At 42.3% G+C, this 15,343-nt stretch overlaps 2 protein-coding genes across 9 annotated transcripts in view; one reads left to right on the top strand and one right to left on the bottom strand.

Moving 5' to 3' along the window:
* Positions 1 to 1,387, bottom strand: part of PIGN (phosphatidylinositol glycan anchor biosynthesis, class N) — a 106,540-nt gene extending 105,153 nt beyond the window's left edge. For all 4 annotated transcript variants that reach the window (XM_010854749.1, XM_010854750.1, XM_010854751.1 and 1 more), the window contains exon 1: positions 1,243 to 1,387. The gene's annotated coding sequence lies outside the window, so the exon portion shown is untranslated. The remainder of the gene's footprint in view (positions 1 to 1,242) is intronic.
* A 228-nt stretch (positions 1,388 to 1,615) lies between these two features.
* Positions 1,616 to 15,343, top strand: part of KIAA1468 (KIAA1468 ortholog) — a 113,830-nt gene continuing 100,102 nt past the window's right edge. For all 5 annotated transcript variants that reach the window (XR_826569.1, XM_010854745.1, XM_010854744.1 and 2 more), the window contains exon 1: positions 1,616 to 2,375. Coding sequence is in view for 4 of the 5 variants with exons in the window: in XM_010854745.1 (XP_010853047.1) it covers positions 1,862 to 2,375 (514 nt within the window). In the remaining variant the exon portion in view is untranslated. The remainder of the gene's footprint in view (positions 2,376 to 15,343) is intronic.

The raw sequence follows: 15,343 nt of genomic DNA, 5'->3' as shown, positions 1-15,343 counted from the left end.
TGATCTGCCTCTTGAGAAACCTATATGCAGGTCAGGAAGCAACACTTAGAACTGGACATGGAACAACAGACTGGTTCCAAATAGGAAAAGGAGTACGTCAAGGCTGTATGTTGTCACCCTGCTTATTTAACTTCTATGCAGAGTACATCATGAGAAATGCTGGGCTGGAAGAAGCACAAGCTGGAATCAAGATTGCCGGGAGAAATATCGATAACCTCAGATATGCAGATGACACCATCCTTATGGCAGAAAGTGAAGAGGAACTAAAAAGCCTGTTGATGAAGGTGAAAGAGGAGAGTGAAAAAGTTGGCTTAAAGCTCAACATTCAGAAAACTAAGATCATGGCATCTGGTCCCATCACTTCATGGCAAATAGATGGGGAAACAGTGGAAACAGTGTCAGACTTTATTTTGGGGGGCTTAAAAATCACTGCAGATGGTGATTGCAGCCATGAAATTAAAAGATGCTTACTCCTTGGAAGGAAAGTTATGACCAACCTAGACAGCATATTGAAGAGCCGAGATATTACTTTTTCAACAAAGGTCCATCTAGTCAAAGCTATGGTTTTTCCAGTGGTCATGTATGCATGTGAGAGTTGGACTGTGAAGAAAGCTGAGCACCAAAGAATTGATGCTTTTGAACTGTGGTGTTGGAGAAGACTCTTGAGAGTCCCCTGGACTGCAAGGACATCCAACCAGTCCATCTTAAAGGAGATCAGTCCTGGGTGTTCATTGGAAGGAATGTGCAAGCTGTGCATTAAATCACAAGTGCTTGCTGCGCTCCTAATAGTTTGTTACCGAAGTAGAGTGAAGTGAAGTGAAGTCGCTCAGTCGTGTCCGACTCTTTGCGACCCCATGGACTATAGCCTACCAGGCTCCTCCCTCCATGGGATTCTCTAGGCAAGAGTACTGGATTGGGTTGCCATTTCCTTCTCCAAATTCGAGACTATCGGGATATTCCCAGATCCAAGCAGATCCCAACGTCCCCAATGCATTTTCTATTGGCTCTGTCCCTGTGCCGCACCCAGGCCCCCGGGGCCCGCAGGCACGAGGCTGGGAGGGCGAGGAAGAGGAAGCAAACCCCCTTCCGACCACCGGCCCTGCCCGGCACCGGCCACCCCTGCAGGGAAAACATCAGTACCCGGCAGCGCACACAGCAGGAGCGAAGGAAGAGAGGGCAGTGCACCCCGGTGAGCGCCAGTGTCGGGGCCCGGCGCCTGTCCCCACTTCTCCCGGACTCTACCTGGGCTTGAGCAGGTCAGGCCTGACCTCGGGAACGAGGCCTCGTCAGCGCGAAGGCGGGGCCCGGCTGCGAGTCAGAGCTCCCCTCTGGCTCAGAAGAGAAGGTTCCTAAGCCACCGTCACAACCGCCCCCCAACCACGAAAGGTCCCTGACACTTCCCTGGCCAGAAGCTACTCTCGCGATAATTCTCGCGTCAGTCCTCCAATCCCCGCCCCTACCTTCTGCGACCAATCAAAAAGGAGTGGGGCGGGGCTTTGCCTTTGAGCTGGGCGCGGGGCCCCTCAGTCTCTGCTCACAAGCGTGGGGAGCAGGCGGGGCGGGGCGGGGCGGGGAGAGGAGAGGGGCGGGTCACGCGCCATTTCTCGCGAGACCGGGGACCAGGAAGACGCCCGCAGAGCCGGGCTGCTGGTGCAGCTGCGGCTGAAGCTGTGGCTGCTGTTGCCGCTGCAGCCTCCGGACGATTCGCCTCCAAGCCTGCGCCTGGTCTCCAGGTGAGGAGACGGGACGTGGCAAGGCCGGGGCTGCAGAAGCGAGCGGCGACCGCTGAGGCTGAGCCGGGACTCAGGCCGCGGCCTGTCAGAGCCAGACAGGGAGGCGCCCACACTCCTGACAGTGTAAGATGGCGGCGATGGCGCCTGGAGGTGGCGGCGGCGGCGTGAACCCTTTCCTCAGCGATTCGGACGAGGACGAGGACGAGGTCTCGGCGACCGACGAGCGGCGGGCAGGACTTCGGCTGGGTGCCGGGGGCGGCCTAGACCCGGGCTCTGCGGACTCGCTGTCGCCCCAGGACCCCGTGGCCTTGGGGAGCAGTGCCAGAGCGGGGCTCCCCGGGGAGGTTGCGGCGGCGGCCCTAGGGGGCTCTGGGGAGACCCCGGCCCGCCTGTCAATTGATGCGATCGCGGCCCAGCTGCTGCGCGATCAGTACCTGCTGACCGCCTTGGAGCTGCACACCGAGCTGTTAGAGAGCGGCCGTGAGCTCCCTCGGCTGCGCGACTACTTCTCCAACCCTGGCAATTTCGAGAGGCAGAGCGGGACCCCCCCGGGGACGGGGGCTCCGGGGGTCCCCGGGGCAGCCGGCCTTGGAGGCGCAGGAGGTCGGGAGCCGAGTACGACGTCGGGTGGGGGACAGCTCAGTAAGTGAACGACGGCGCTGTCCCTCCGGCTGGGCTGTTGGGGTTGTGGGGGGTTATTGTGGGGAGGGGGTGCTTGTGGGCTGGTGCTGAGTACTGGGAGCGTTTCAGCTAGAGGGTTGGGGCGGGGGGCGGGCGGTGATCTTTTACAGTGGAGGCCAAAGGATCTGGCAGCGACTGTTTTCTCCCTGCCTGCCTACAGCCTTGCACCAGCACTATTGGTGTCGATATCTATTAAACATCCAGAGTTTCTAGTTCACATCCAGAGTTTCATGTAGTTCATGGCTACTACATGACCAGAAGACTCCCTTGCAACCTTGGTTTATCGCTTTAATCGTTTTTCCATTCTCTCCCATCTCCTGAATCGCCACTACCAGGAAACAGTGTTCCTTATGTTGTTCGCAGTAATTATTTGACTCCAAGTCAAGAGAGAAAAGAATAGGAAATGTTGTTGCTCTCTCCCCGAAGCCAGATCCACTTGAAGACCCTTTGTCTTTGGGTAGAGTTGATTACTCAAAAGTTGCATCTTCTGCTGCATAAAATTTGTTCAGTTTAAATAAACTCAGTTTCATTCACTTTCGGTTCCTTAATTTCAGTGGGAGTCCAGAATTATGGGAGTCTAAGGAGCAGAGTAGGCAGGTTCTCCCTGCAGTATTACCTCCTGGTCTCAGTACCTTGTAGGCTTTTTTCTCTTTGGAAGTTTAGGAATTAACTTTTCTGCCTCATTGTAATCATTGTTAACTGTGTAGAGAGGTCGTTTACGTCATTCATCATGTATTTATAAGTATTCATGTCTTTAAAACGTACTGCCAAGAATGCATATTGGAGTCCCAGTACCTATCCTTCTTAAGAGGCATCTTAGATTTTCCCTTACTAGTGGTATGAGGTTTTCAATGTGTTATGTGAGGCCAACTGAAATTTGCTCACACATGTTAAAATACATGGTTTAAAATTGTAGCCAAACTGATGGTTTTTTGTCAGTACTTTTAAGTGGTGCTAGAGACTGAGATAGCCTAACTTCAGTTCAGTTCAGTCTCAGTCATGTCTGATTCTTTGTGACCCCATGGACGGCAGCACGGCAGACCTCCCTGTCCATCACCAACTCCCGGAGCTTGCTCAAACTCGTGTCCATTGAGTTGGTGATGCCATCCAACCATCTCAGCCTCTGTCGTCCCCTTCTCCTCCCGCCTTCTATCTTTCCCAGCATCAAGGGCTTTTCTAATGAGTCAGTTCGTCCCATCAGGTGGCCAAAGTATTGCAGTTTCAGCTTCAACATCAGTCCTTCCAGTGAATATTCAGGACTGATTTCCTTTAGGATGGACTGGTTGGATCTGGTTGAGATGGACTCTCAAGAATCTTCTCCAACACCACAGTTGCCTAACTTAGATGTAACTTAGTTAGATGTAGTTAAACTGCAAAGAGTGCCATTTTCCATCAAGGTAAATCCAAAGCAGTCTTCTCTCTTGAGTATGGAGTTTTCTCAGCAGGTGTAACTTCCTTACTCAGTACTGTAGGATTATCTTCCTTTTCCTGAAACCGGTTTTTCTGTTGCTGACCTTTAAGACTATAAAATGTAACAAAAGAGCAGTGTAACAAAATTGTTAGACAGCTGGCTTTTGTTTGTTTGTTTTAAGGTTTTTGAAGTGTCTAATAATGATTTTCACCTGATAAGCTCTTAATACTTCCTCAAGACCCAGCTCAACTCTCATCTTTGTCAGTACTTCCCATGCTACCAAGGCTTCTTTTCACTGTACTACCTTCAAACCTCAACCATAGCCTTTAACTTTTTATTTTGATTTATTAACAGTATCATTTCTCTCCATTAGATAGTCAGCTTCTTGAGGGACATCTTTTTATTACTCACAGTTTGTATAGTCCCTGGCCTGTCGTTGAACATAACTGAATTGTATCTGCTATGTTTTTCTACTGTATAGATATAATGAAATAAGTTATTCCTTTATAACATTATTTTATTTAATTTAAAAGAATTTATTAATCTTTTCAGCCTACCTTATTGTGTGGAATCACTGTTTATAGTGAAAATTTCTGTTAAAAACTTTTTTGCACAGAAATAGTTACATTTATAATTTAGGCTCTAAATATAGCTGTGTTTTAAAGTAAAAGTTGACTTGTAAATGCCTTTGCATTATACATTTTTATAGTTTCTTGAAATAACTTTAGCCTTGTGATCATACGTCGGGATTTAGCTATAACCAAACATTCGTGTGCGGTTGTGCTCTGCCATAGTTTACTTGGACCTGCTTTGGGTATAACTCAGAAGTACATTATTACATAATATATTTTCAAGTGAATACAAAACAGATGAGCAGTAGGGGAAAAAAAATCAGAGTTATCCATAATCCAACCAATAGTACTTGCCTTTTCCGTTTTTTTCTATGCATATATGTTTAAAAGCAAAATATGGATTAAACTGTTTTTGTAGCTTTATATTATTTGATAGGCTATAATTTTTACCATCAACTTTGAGGTAAAATTGCATACAATAAAATGTGCCCATTTGAAGTGTACAGCGTGGTGAATTTTGGAAAACAAATTACTACTACAAATAAATGTCTGAGGACATTTTTATCATCCCCAGAACGCCTTCATTTTCATTTGCATTCTGTGTCTCAAGCCCATCACTGACCATAGTAGAAAACAATTTTCCAACCTGGGCCTAGGCACTATTGGAATTCTGGGCCTGATAATTCTTTGTTGTGTTAGAGTCCTGTACATTCTAGAATGTTTAACAGCGTTGCTGGCCTCTGTGTCCACTGCATAACAGAAGCAACCACCCAGCCCCCATTCCCCAAGTTGTGACAGTCAAAAAATGTCACCAGCACCGTCTGAGGAAGGGGAGGGCAAAATTCCCCAAGTGAGAACCACTTCCTTAGATAAGTTTTGCCTGTTTAAAAATTTCATACAAATGCAGTTTGGAGCATATAGTCTTTTCTGTATGGCTTCCTTTCCTCAGTATAATGTTTTTGAAATTCATTCAAATAATGCTTTGATGTGTAATAGTAGTTCATTCCTTTTTTGGTTTTTCCATTCATCTGTTATTAGACATTTTTTTTTTCCCATTTTTGGCCTATATGAATAAAGCTGCCATGAACATGCTTGTATAAGTTTTACAGAGACATATGTTTTCATTTCTTTTGGATAATACCTAGGAATAGAATTGCTGGTTCATATAGTTAGTATACATTTAAATTTGTAAGAAGCTGTCAAACAGGTTTTCCAAAGTGTTTGTATCATTTAAAATTTCCATCACCAGTGTATGAAAGTTTCAATTTCTATACATCCCCCAAACCCTTGGTATTTTCAGGCTTTTTATTTAACTCATTCTAGGAGAAGGCAATGGCACCCCACTCTAGTACTCTTGCCTGGAAAACCCCATGGACCGAGGAGCCTGGTAGGCTGCAGTCCATGGGGTTGCTAAGTTGGACATGACTGAGCAACTTCACTTTCACTTTTCACTTTCATGCATTGGAGAAGGAAATGGCAACCCACTCCAGTGTTCTTGCCTGAAGAATCCCAGGGACGGGGGAGCCTGGTGGGCTGCAGTCCATGGGGTCGCACAGAGTCGGACACGACTGAAGCGACTTAGCAGCAGCAGCAGCAGTGAGAGTATGGTGGTATTTCATTGTGGTTTTTATTTCTTGAGGGCTAGTAATGCTGAGCTCCTTCTTTCAGCTTTTGGCCATTGTGGGGTGTCTCTACTGCTATTGCATATCTTTTGTGCAATGTCTGTTAACAGCTTTTTATTGAGTTGTAGTTGTTTTATATATTCTGAACCCAAGTCCTCCAGCAAATATGTGTTTTCCAAGTTTTTTCTCCTAGCATGATTTGCCTTTTCATTTTTTAACAATGTGTCTTGTGAACAAAAGATTTTCATTTCATTAAGTCCAGTTAATTGTGTTTTTCCCTTAATGATTCATGGTCTTTGTTTCCTAAATAAATATTTGCGTATCCTAAAGTTGCAAAAATTTTCTTGTGTATTTTCTTCTAGAAGTTTAATAGTTTCTCTTTCTAAATTTAGGCCTATGATGGCATCATAAAAAGAAGAAATATTTCTAAAATATTCCTCCTATAATTATGCAGATACTTATAGCACAAGCTTTAGTATAATTTAAATCCAAATGCATTGTATATCAAAATATTAATATACTTAAATGTCTTAATACAGTCAGAAAATAGATAAATGCTAAAATAAGTCTGTAAATCTATGGTTAGTACCATGTTTTGAAGATTTTGACTAAGATTCGGATCATACAAATTATATTTTAGAAACTCTGAGGATGAATCTTTCTTTAGGACCAGACTACTGCTGGTTATAAGGGTCCTCTGTATTCAGTTCTACCATGTTAATTGTTGCTAGTTGGATTATTACTTTATAATACTCAATGAATACTTTTTGGTTGATTGTAAGCAGTATAAACATTGATAGTGTGGATTATCTAAAACATTAAATTATTTTTGTTTTTATGTATTTTTGATTAATGTGTGTCTGATCTGAAAATTCATAAAACTTCAGAGTAATAAATGTATAGTCAACAGTGGTTTTCTTTGTTTAAAGATTTCTAAAAGGCTCACCTGGTGGCTCAGATGGTTAAGAATCCAACTGCAGTGCAGGAGACCTGGGTTGGGAAGATCCCCTGGAGGAGAACACGGCAACCCACTCCAGTATTTTTGCCTGGAGAATCCCCATGGACAGAGGAGCCTGGTGGCTACAGTTAATGAGGTCGCAGAGAGACAGGACTGAGCAACTAAGCACACACAAAAGCAGTTTAATTTTGTAAGATTTACTAAATTGTTTGCCCCAAAGTCTGTATTATCTGACCTAGATAATAGTATAGTGGTAATTCTAAAATACTTTAAGAAGTCTTCATACTATCTTTTTTCTTGACTAAAAGAGTAAGTCAAATGTATAAAACATATAAAAGAACTATAGCTTTTTAAATTTGATGTTTTCAGTGGAAGAATTTAAAATGAGCTCTCATGGAGTCTCAGTGTTTGGTAAATTGTAGCATCCTTGTGATGGTCCTGCTAGGTCCACTTGATAAACTAATTTGATCTTTTGCATGCAATATTGCTTGCTTGAATATAGACACACATTAATTATATATTGTCCTCTCTATTTTTGCCAGTTTAGTCAGTTTGGTTTCCAGTTAGATTGCAAGATAAAAGTTGTGCCAATTCCTTTGGCACAACTTAATTACAAATTACAGTATTTTATGTAGAGGAATGATATTCTACTCTGAGCCTTCAAGGTCTAATCAAAATCAGAAAAATTGCCTAGAATGAGTCAGCTCTGTAGAGACAGTAAGTGGTCAAGTAACATGCCTTTCAGTGATGAATTTTCTTTTATTCTGTAGCTATCATGCTTCCAGATGTTCTTAAGGCAGCTTATCAGGAGCCATTTATGACTGACTTTAATAATTTAACTTACAAGCCTGCAGACTTCTTGAGTTATCTCTCTCCTTTTTAAATACTCTTTCACTGTCCTGCCTGTCTTTTCTCAGAGCTCTGAGAGAGCACTTGGTTCACTGTGCTCTGTCCCCTTCTTTTATCACCTGTGCTGTGATTCCCATCTTCCAAAAGTCCCCATCTCTTCCACTTTAACAAAGCAGTTCCTCCCCGGTAGGTTGGAATTGGGTTTAGTGCTTCCTCTGGCTTCTAACAAAATATCAAGAGAATATTTCTGATATATTAAGTTCACTGCTTTTAGCTGAGTGAGACTTGCTACTGTTGTCTGGACCATATTCAGTTCAGTTCAGTTCAGTGGCTCAGTCTGGTCCAACTCTTTGCGACCCCTTGAACCACAGCATGCCAGGCCTCCCTGTCCATCACTAACTCCTGGAGCTCACTCAAACTCATGTCCATTGAGTCGGTGATGCCATCTAACCATCTCATCCTCTGTCGTCCCCTTCTCCTCCTGCCTTCAATCTTTCCAGACATCAGAGTCTTTTCAAATGAGTCAGCTCTTTGCATCAGGTGGCCAAAATATTGGTAGTTTCAGCTTCAACATCAGTCCTTCCAATGAACACCCGGGACTGATTTCCTTTAGGATGGACTGGTTGGACCTCCTTGCAGTCCAAGGGACTCTCAAGAGAATTCTCCAACACCACAGTTCAAAAGCATCAATTCTTCTGCACTCAGCTTTCTTTAAAGTCCAACTCTCACATCCATACATGACTACTGGAAAAACCATAGCCTTGACTAGACAGACCTTAGCTGACAAAGTAATGTCTCTGCTTTTTAATATGCTGTCTAGGTTGGTTATAACTTTCCTTCCAAGGAGTAAGTGTCTTTTAATTTCATGGCTGCAGTCACCATCTGCAGTGATTTTGGAGCCCCAAAAAACAAAGTCAGCCACTGTTTCCCCATCTATTTGCCATGAAGTGATGGGACCAGATGCCATGATCTTAGTTTTCTGAATGTTGAGCTTTAAGCCAATTTTTTCACTCTCCTCCTTCACTTTCATCAAGAGGCTCTTTAGTTCTTCTCATTTTCTGCCTTAAGGGTGGTGTCATCTTCATATCTGAAGTTATTGATATACTACTACTACTACTAAGTCATTTCAGTTGTGTCCGACTCTGTGCGACCCCATAGACAGCAGCCCACCAGGCTCCCCCGTCCCTGGGATTCTCCAGGCAAGAACACTGGAGTGGGTTGCCATTTCCTTCTCCAATGCATGAAAGTGAAAAGTGAAAGTGAAGTCACTCAGTCATGTCCAACCCTCAGCGACCCCATGGACTGCAATTTCTCTCTTATATGACTCATTTTTTACCCATGTCTTTCAGCAGCTTCAAACTTTTTAATTCTTGTGGAAAGTCAGATATTTTCATTGCCTCGAACAGTGACTTGTGTATAGTTGATATTCAATATTTTACATTGACCAGTAAATTTATGAAATTATGTGCAGCTCAGTATTATAGGAATCCAAAGAAGTTTAGTGCATATCCTTGAGCATATTATGTTCTTAATGGAGAAGCAAGACTAACACCTGAAAGTCTATAGAGTAGTTTTCCGTGGTACAGGTAATAGTGTAAGCATTCAGATATAGAAAAATCATTGTTGATTGTGATAATTGTGGAGAAAGTAAAATTTTAATGTGATGCTTAAGTATGAGTGAAATTTTAATATAAACAGTAACTTTCTTATTTGGCCATATTTAGAGTCTTCGTCCTGAGTGAGGAAGAGGAAAAGGAAGTGAGGGTAAAGAGAAGATAATGTTTATTTTATATTTGGCCTTGTTTAAAACATCATCTGGGAACATGGTTGCCGTTATCTGGCTCACAATTAATTGATTCCATTTGGGTAGTTATAAAAATGCAGTATGACACTTCAAGCCATTGTGGTACATAGTTTAAAAGGAAACAAGATAAGGGTATTAATCATCAAACCGGCCTTTTTATGTTAAAAACTAAATTCACACTCTCTGCTTTAGCGATGACCTCACTGTCTGCTTTTTTGTTTCTTTGCTTGTTTTTTAAGCACCTTTGCTGGAAAAAACAATTCAGGATTGGCTCAGTTTTCGTTTTGTTTATTTAGGTCAAAAACTACATTTTGTTGTTTTTTTTTTTTTTTGTATGGTGGCTTTTAACTGTGCCTACTACCTTAACCCCCATGGTTTTAGGATGATTAACTGGAAAAGAGCACTTACCTTGGTCTAAAAGTACAGTCTGCGTATACCTAAATTGTAAATATTGATTGAGAAGGGCCTTAAATATTAATAACCTATTTTTTCCTTCAGATAGTTGTGTTTATTGGCTTCTATGTGTATGTACTGTAACTAACTAAACACACACAACACACACATCTGTACTGTAAGAGTTGATGATAAAATTGGTTTCTAAATGATACTAAAAACATACTTGTTGATACTTAAATAAATTGTGTTCTGCTGTTTGGCCATATTTTGAACACGATGCCTCTTTGGTTGACTTTTGGGGGATTTGCATTAGTTTAGGATTGATGAGAAAGCAATGGCACCCCACTCCAGTACTCTTGCCTGCAAAATCCCATGGATGGAGGAGCCTGGTAGGCTGAAGTCCATGGGGTCGCTAGGAGTTGGACACGACTGAGCGACTTCACTTTCACTTTTCACTTTCATGCACTGGAGAAGGAAATGGCAACCCACTCCAGTGTTCTTGCCTGGAGAGTCCCAGGGACGGCGGAGCCTGGTGGGCTGCCGTCTGTGGGGTCTCATAGAGTTGGACACGACTGAAGCGACTTAGCAACAGCAGCAATGGTAGGATTGATCTGCTTCAACTCCCTTATCATATGAATGTTTGTGGAGGTATTACCATTAACTTTTTTTTGAGATCTAATCGTCATGACATTTTACTAGTTTTAGATGTCCAGCAGAATGATTTGATACATGTCTGTATTTTGAAATGATCACCACAGTAAGCTTAGTTAGCACCCATCACCACATAGCTACACTTTGTTTGTTTTTTTCCTTTGATGAGAACTTCTGTGATCTACTCTCTGAGCAGCTTTGAAATACACAAAACAATGTTGTTAACTATGGCCACCATGCTGTGGCCAAGACTTATTTATCTTGTTGGAAGCTTGTACCTGCAGTTAATTTTTTAAAGTGGTTCTGGCCCCATTTCAGTGGAGCATGTGAAACTGGTAACTCTCCAATTCCATATGTGCATATAGTTTCTACAAACTAAGGAAATCTGCACAGGAAAATCTGAGAAAGTTGGATGTAAATTGTCGAATTTACTTTAAAAATAAATTCTTCAGATTTCTGAGAAGTGAATACTTGATGTAATTGAATACAGCAATGGTATTTACTAAGATTGAGCAAAAGGTAACTATAACAGGATCAAGAAGAGTGTCCTAGAGCTGATGTGTTTGTATTATAGCAAGCTATGTGATAGATCTCTCACATTGATGTGAGTAAAATAGAGAAATATGAGCTTGGTAGAAGAGTAACAGTGGAAACATGTGTGGCTGATAAAACCGTAGTAGGTCTGTGCCGGTGTGTACCACCTATACTTTTGAAAGTGAAAGTGAACTTGGCCTATTTTTTGAAGACCGCCGAAAAATTGATGCTTTTGAACTGTGATGTTGGAGAAGACTCTTGAGAGTCCCTTGGACTGCAGGGAGGTCCAACCAGTCCATCCTAAAGGAGATCAGTCCTGGGTGTTCATTGGAAGGACTGATGCTAAAGCTCAAACTCCAATACTTTGGCCACCTCATGCGAAGAGTTGACTCATTGGAAAAGACCCTGATGCTGGGAGGGACTGGGAGCAGGAGGAGAAGGGGACGACAGAGGATGAGATGGCTGGATGGCATCACCGACTCGATGGACTTGAGTTTGGATGAACTCTGGGAGTTGGTGATGGACAGGGAGGCCTGGCGTGCTGCAGTCCATGGGGTCGCAAAGAGTCGGACATGACTGAGCAACTGAAGTGAACTGAATGGGTATGTTACATCCTAATTAAAATAATTGTTTAAAAAACATACTGGGAACATCTGTACTTGAAATTCACGTGAAAATGTAAAACATTTCTATTTGAGTAGCCACCATAAGTTAAAGAAGTAAAACTGTACAGCGTAGAGAGCTAAGAGCACAGAGTTTGGAGTCCTGGCTTTGATCCTGTTTCTGCCACTTTTTTATTCTCGTTTCTTAATCTCTCAGTGCCTCAATTTCTTCATCTAAAAATGAGGATTGAGGACAGCAGTACCTACCTGATAAGAGCTGTTATGAGAGTCAGCTGAATTAATATTTATTATCATCTGCAGTAAGTGTATGTAAGTGTAGAATCGATTATTGATATTAAAAGGCAAACATTGGATTTAAGATTTTGTAATGGTTCATTAAAACCTGCCTCCATACAGTTAATGCATTGTATTTTATATCTGTAAAGGCATTGTACCTCCATTTTTGTAGATATTTTAAATTACATTCATATAATTTATTTTTAAATATTTTTTTGTGTGTTCCTCTTAGGCAATGGTTAGTTATTTGATTTTATGACCAACACATGATGAGAAAATGGGATTTGTCTTTTTGGAGCTTACTAAAATTTTTTTAAAACCAATTATGTTGCTGTCTACAGAACAAATATTTAAAAGTAAAGGCAAGCAGAGCTAGACAGATTGCAGTAAGGAGAGGTTACAGGCCAGAGACAAGCTCCGTGACTCTTTTGTATGAGAAACAGAGTCAGACAAAGGAGGAGAGGGTAGACTATTCAATACACTTTTCTCCTTCTAGAGGGAAGTTCTTTCTTTCTTTCCTACCATATACATGCACACATCAAAACAAAGTTTCCAAATGAATTGAAATACTAAATGTGGGAAATGGAACTTGAAGACTTTTTGAAGAAAATATTAAAACATATTTATGACCTTGAGGTAAGATTGCTTACACATAAAAATTGTAGACTTTGAAGAGATTGATATATTTGTATCACAATTAAAATTCCTGTATGTGAAAAGATAGCATAAAGTAAAAGACAACCATAGACTAGGAGTACATATTTGGCACATACATACAGTAGTCAAAAAGTGTTTCAAATATAGAATCTGTATAGAATCCCTGCAAAGTAAGGGAAGGAAAATAACCTAATGGAAAATAGGCAGAAGCAAACCAATGAAAAGTTGCTCAAGTTCACTAGTAATCAGGGAAATGCATATTGTAAAACCTATACCTGAGCTTTTGGCAGAATATGAAGAGGTCTGACACTTAGTATTCCTCATACGGAGGAAGCAGGCACCTGTCAGTACAACTACTATAAAAAATGTTTTGAGAAAATACAGTAAAACTGAAGGCGGTGCACACCGGTGAACCCAGCTTTTCCACATATAACTATTTATCTAGAACTTACGAGGATGCATAACGAGGTGTGTACAACGTTGGAAGCAGTGCTTTTGGCCATACATAGTGGAAACACTACTGCTGCTGCTAAGTCGCTTCAGTTGTGTCCGACTGAAGCGTCCATCTGTGGTTGTGTCCATCTATGCGACCCCATAGATGGCAGCCAACCAGGCTCCACCATCCCTGGGACTCTCTAGGCAAGAACACTGGAGTCAGTTGCCATTTCCTTCTCCAGTGCATGAAAGTGAAAAGTGAAAGTGAAGTTGCTCAATCGTGTCCGACTCTTTGCGACTCCATGGACTGCAGCCTACCAGGCTCCTCCGTCCGTGGGATTTTCCAGGCAAGAGTACTGGAGTGGGGTGCCACGGCCTTCTCCGGTGGAAACACTAGTTATAGTATATTCATAGAATGGAGGTCTTAGCAGCCTTAATCAGATCTATTGTGAAGCATCACACACAGTTCAGTGCCATTATGTACATTTTCAAATGCATAAAACAATATATTATTTGTGGGTACTTAGACTCCGGGAGTTGGTGATGGACAGGCAGGCCTGGCATGCTGTGGTTCATGGGGTTGCAAAGAGTCGGACACGACTGAGTGACTGAACTGAAGTGATATGTGCTATAGGTTTAAAAACATCAACTAGAGTCACACTGAATCCATCGCTGCGATTGCCTTTGAGGAAGGAAACATTGCTAAGTTGCTTCAGTCGTGTCGACTCTGTGCAATCCCACAGACGCCAGCACATTAGGCTCCTCTGTCCCTGGGATTCTCCAGGCAAGAACACTGGAGTGGGTTTCCATTTCCTTCTCCAATGCATGAAAGTAAAAAGTGAAAGTGAAGTTGCTCAGTCGTGCCCGACTCTTCTCAACCCCGTGGACTGCAGCCTACCAGGCTCCTCCGTCCATGGGATTTTCCAGGCAAGAATACTGGAGTGGGGTGCCATTGCCTTCTCCAAGGAAACATTAGGGACGTGAACTTTATTTCTTTTTAAATTTTGCAAAATGTTAGCCATTGTTCATATCAGGTGGTAGCTATATGATGGTGTACTTTGTACTTTTCTTTCTTGAGTCAATTTAAGGTATTTTTGTCAAATTTTGCATGTAATAAATTCTAGCAAAACAAGAAACATTTGTAATGGGAATTACAGCTCCAGTGTTCTGCCATTTATTGACACCAAATCCTATAACTATGCAGTGTACACCGAGTTTTGTGTTTCTAGTGATGTGAAATACGAATATCATCTTGACTCTGGTATATGAACACAAAGAATATATTCTGCATTGTTAAGTTATTTCTGCATATGTGTTTGGTACATGTCTGCCTTTTTTGTTGCCTTATATTGAATATCTGTCTTGTATCATCTATTAAATTTGCACAGTTCAGTTCAGTCGCTCAGTTGTGTCCAACTCTTTGGGACACCATAAATTGCAGCACGCCAGGCCTCCCTGTCCATCACCAACTCCCAGAGTTCACCCAAACTCAAGTCCATCGAGTCGGTGATGCCATCCAGCTATCTCATCTTCTGTCGTCCCCTTCTCCTCCTGCCCTCAATCCCTCCCAGCATCAGGGTCTTTTCCCATGAGTCAACTCTTCGCATGAGGTGGCCAAAGTATTGGAGTTTGAGCTTTAGCATCATTCCTTCCAAAGAACACCCAGGACTGATCTCCTTCAGAATGGACTGGTTGGACCTTCTTGCAGTACAAGGAACTCTCAAGAGTCTTCTCCAACACCACAGTTCAAAAGCATCAATTCTTTGGTGCTCAGCTTTCTTTACAGTCCAACTCTCACATCCATACATGACTACTGGAAAAGCCATAGCCTTGACTAGACAGACCCTCATTGGCAAAATAATGTCTCTGCTTTTCAATATGCTATCTAGATTGGTCATAACTTTCCTTCCAAGGATGAAGCGTCTTTGAATTTCATGGCTGCAATCACCATCTGCAGTGATTTTGGAGCCCCCAAAAAATAAAGTCTGATACTGTTTCCACTGTTTCCCTATCTATTTGCCATGAAGTGATGGGACTGGATGCCATGATCTTAGTTTTCTGAATGTTGAGCTGTAAGCCCACTTTTTCACTCTCCTCCTTCACTTTCATCAGAGGCTTTTTAGTTCCTCTTCACCTGACTG

This window comes from Bison bison, unplaced genomic scaffold, assembly GCF_000754665.1.
Source record: "Bison bison bison isolate TAMUID 2011002044 unplaced genomic scaffold, Bison_UMD1.0 scf7180017864349, whole genome shotgun sequence".
In the NCBI taxonomy this organism is placed as follows: domain Eukaryota; kingdom Metazoa; phylum Chordata; class Mammalia; order Artiodactyla; family Bovidae; genus Bison; species Bison bison.
Note: the sequence above shows the minus strand (reverse complement) of the source record. Positions and strands in the feature narration are given on the sequence as shown.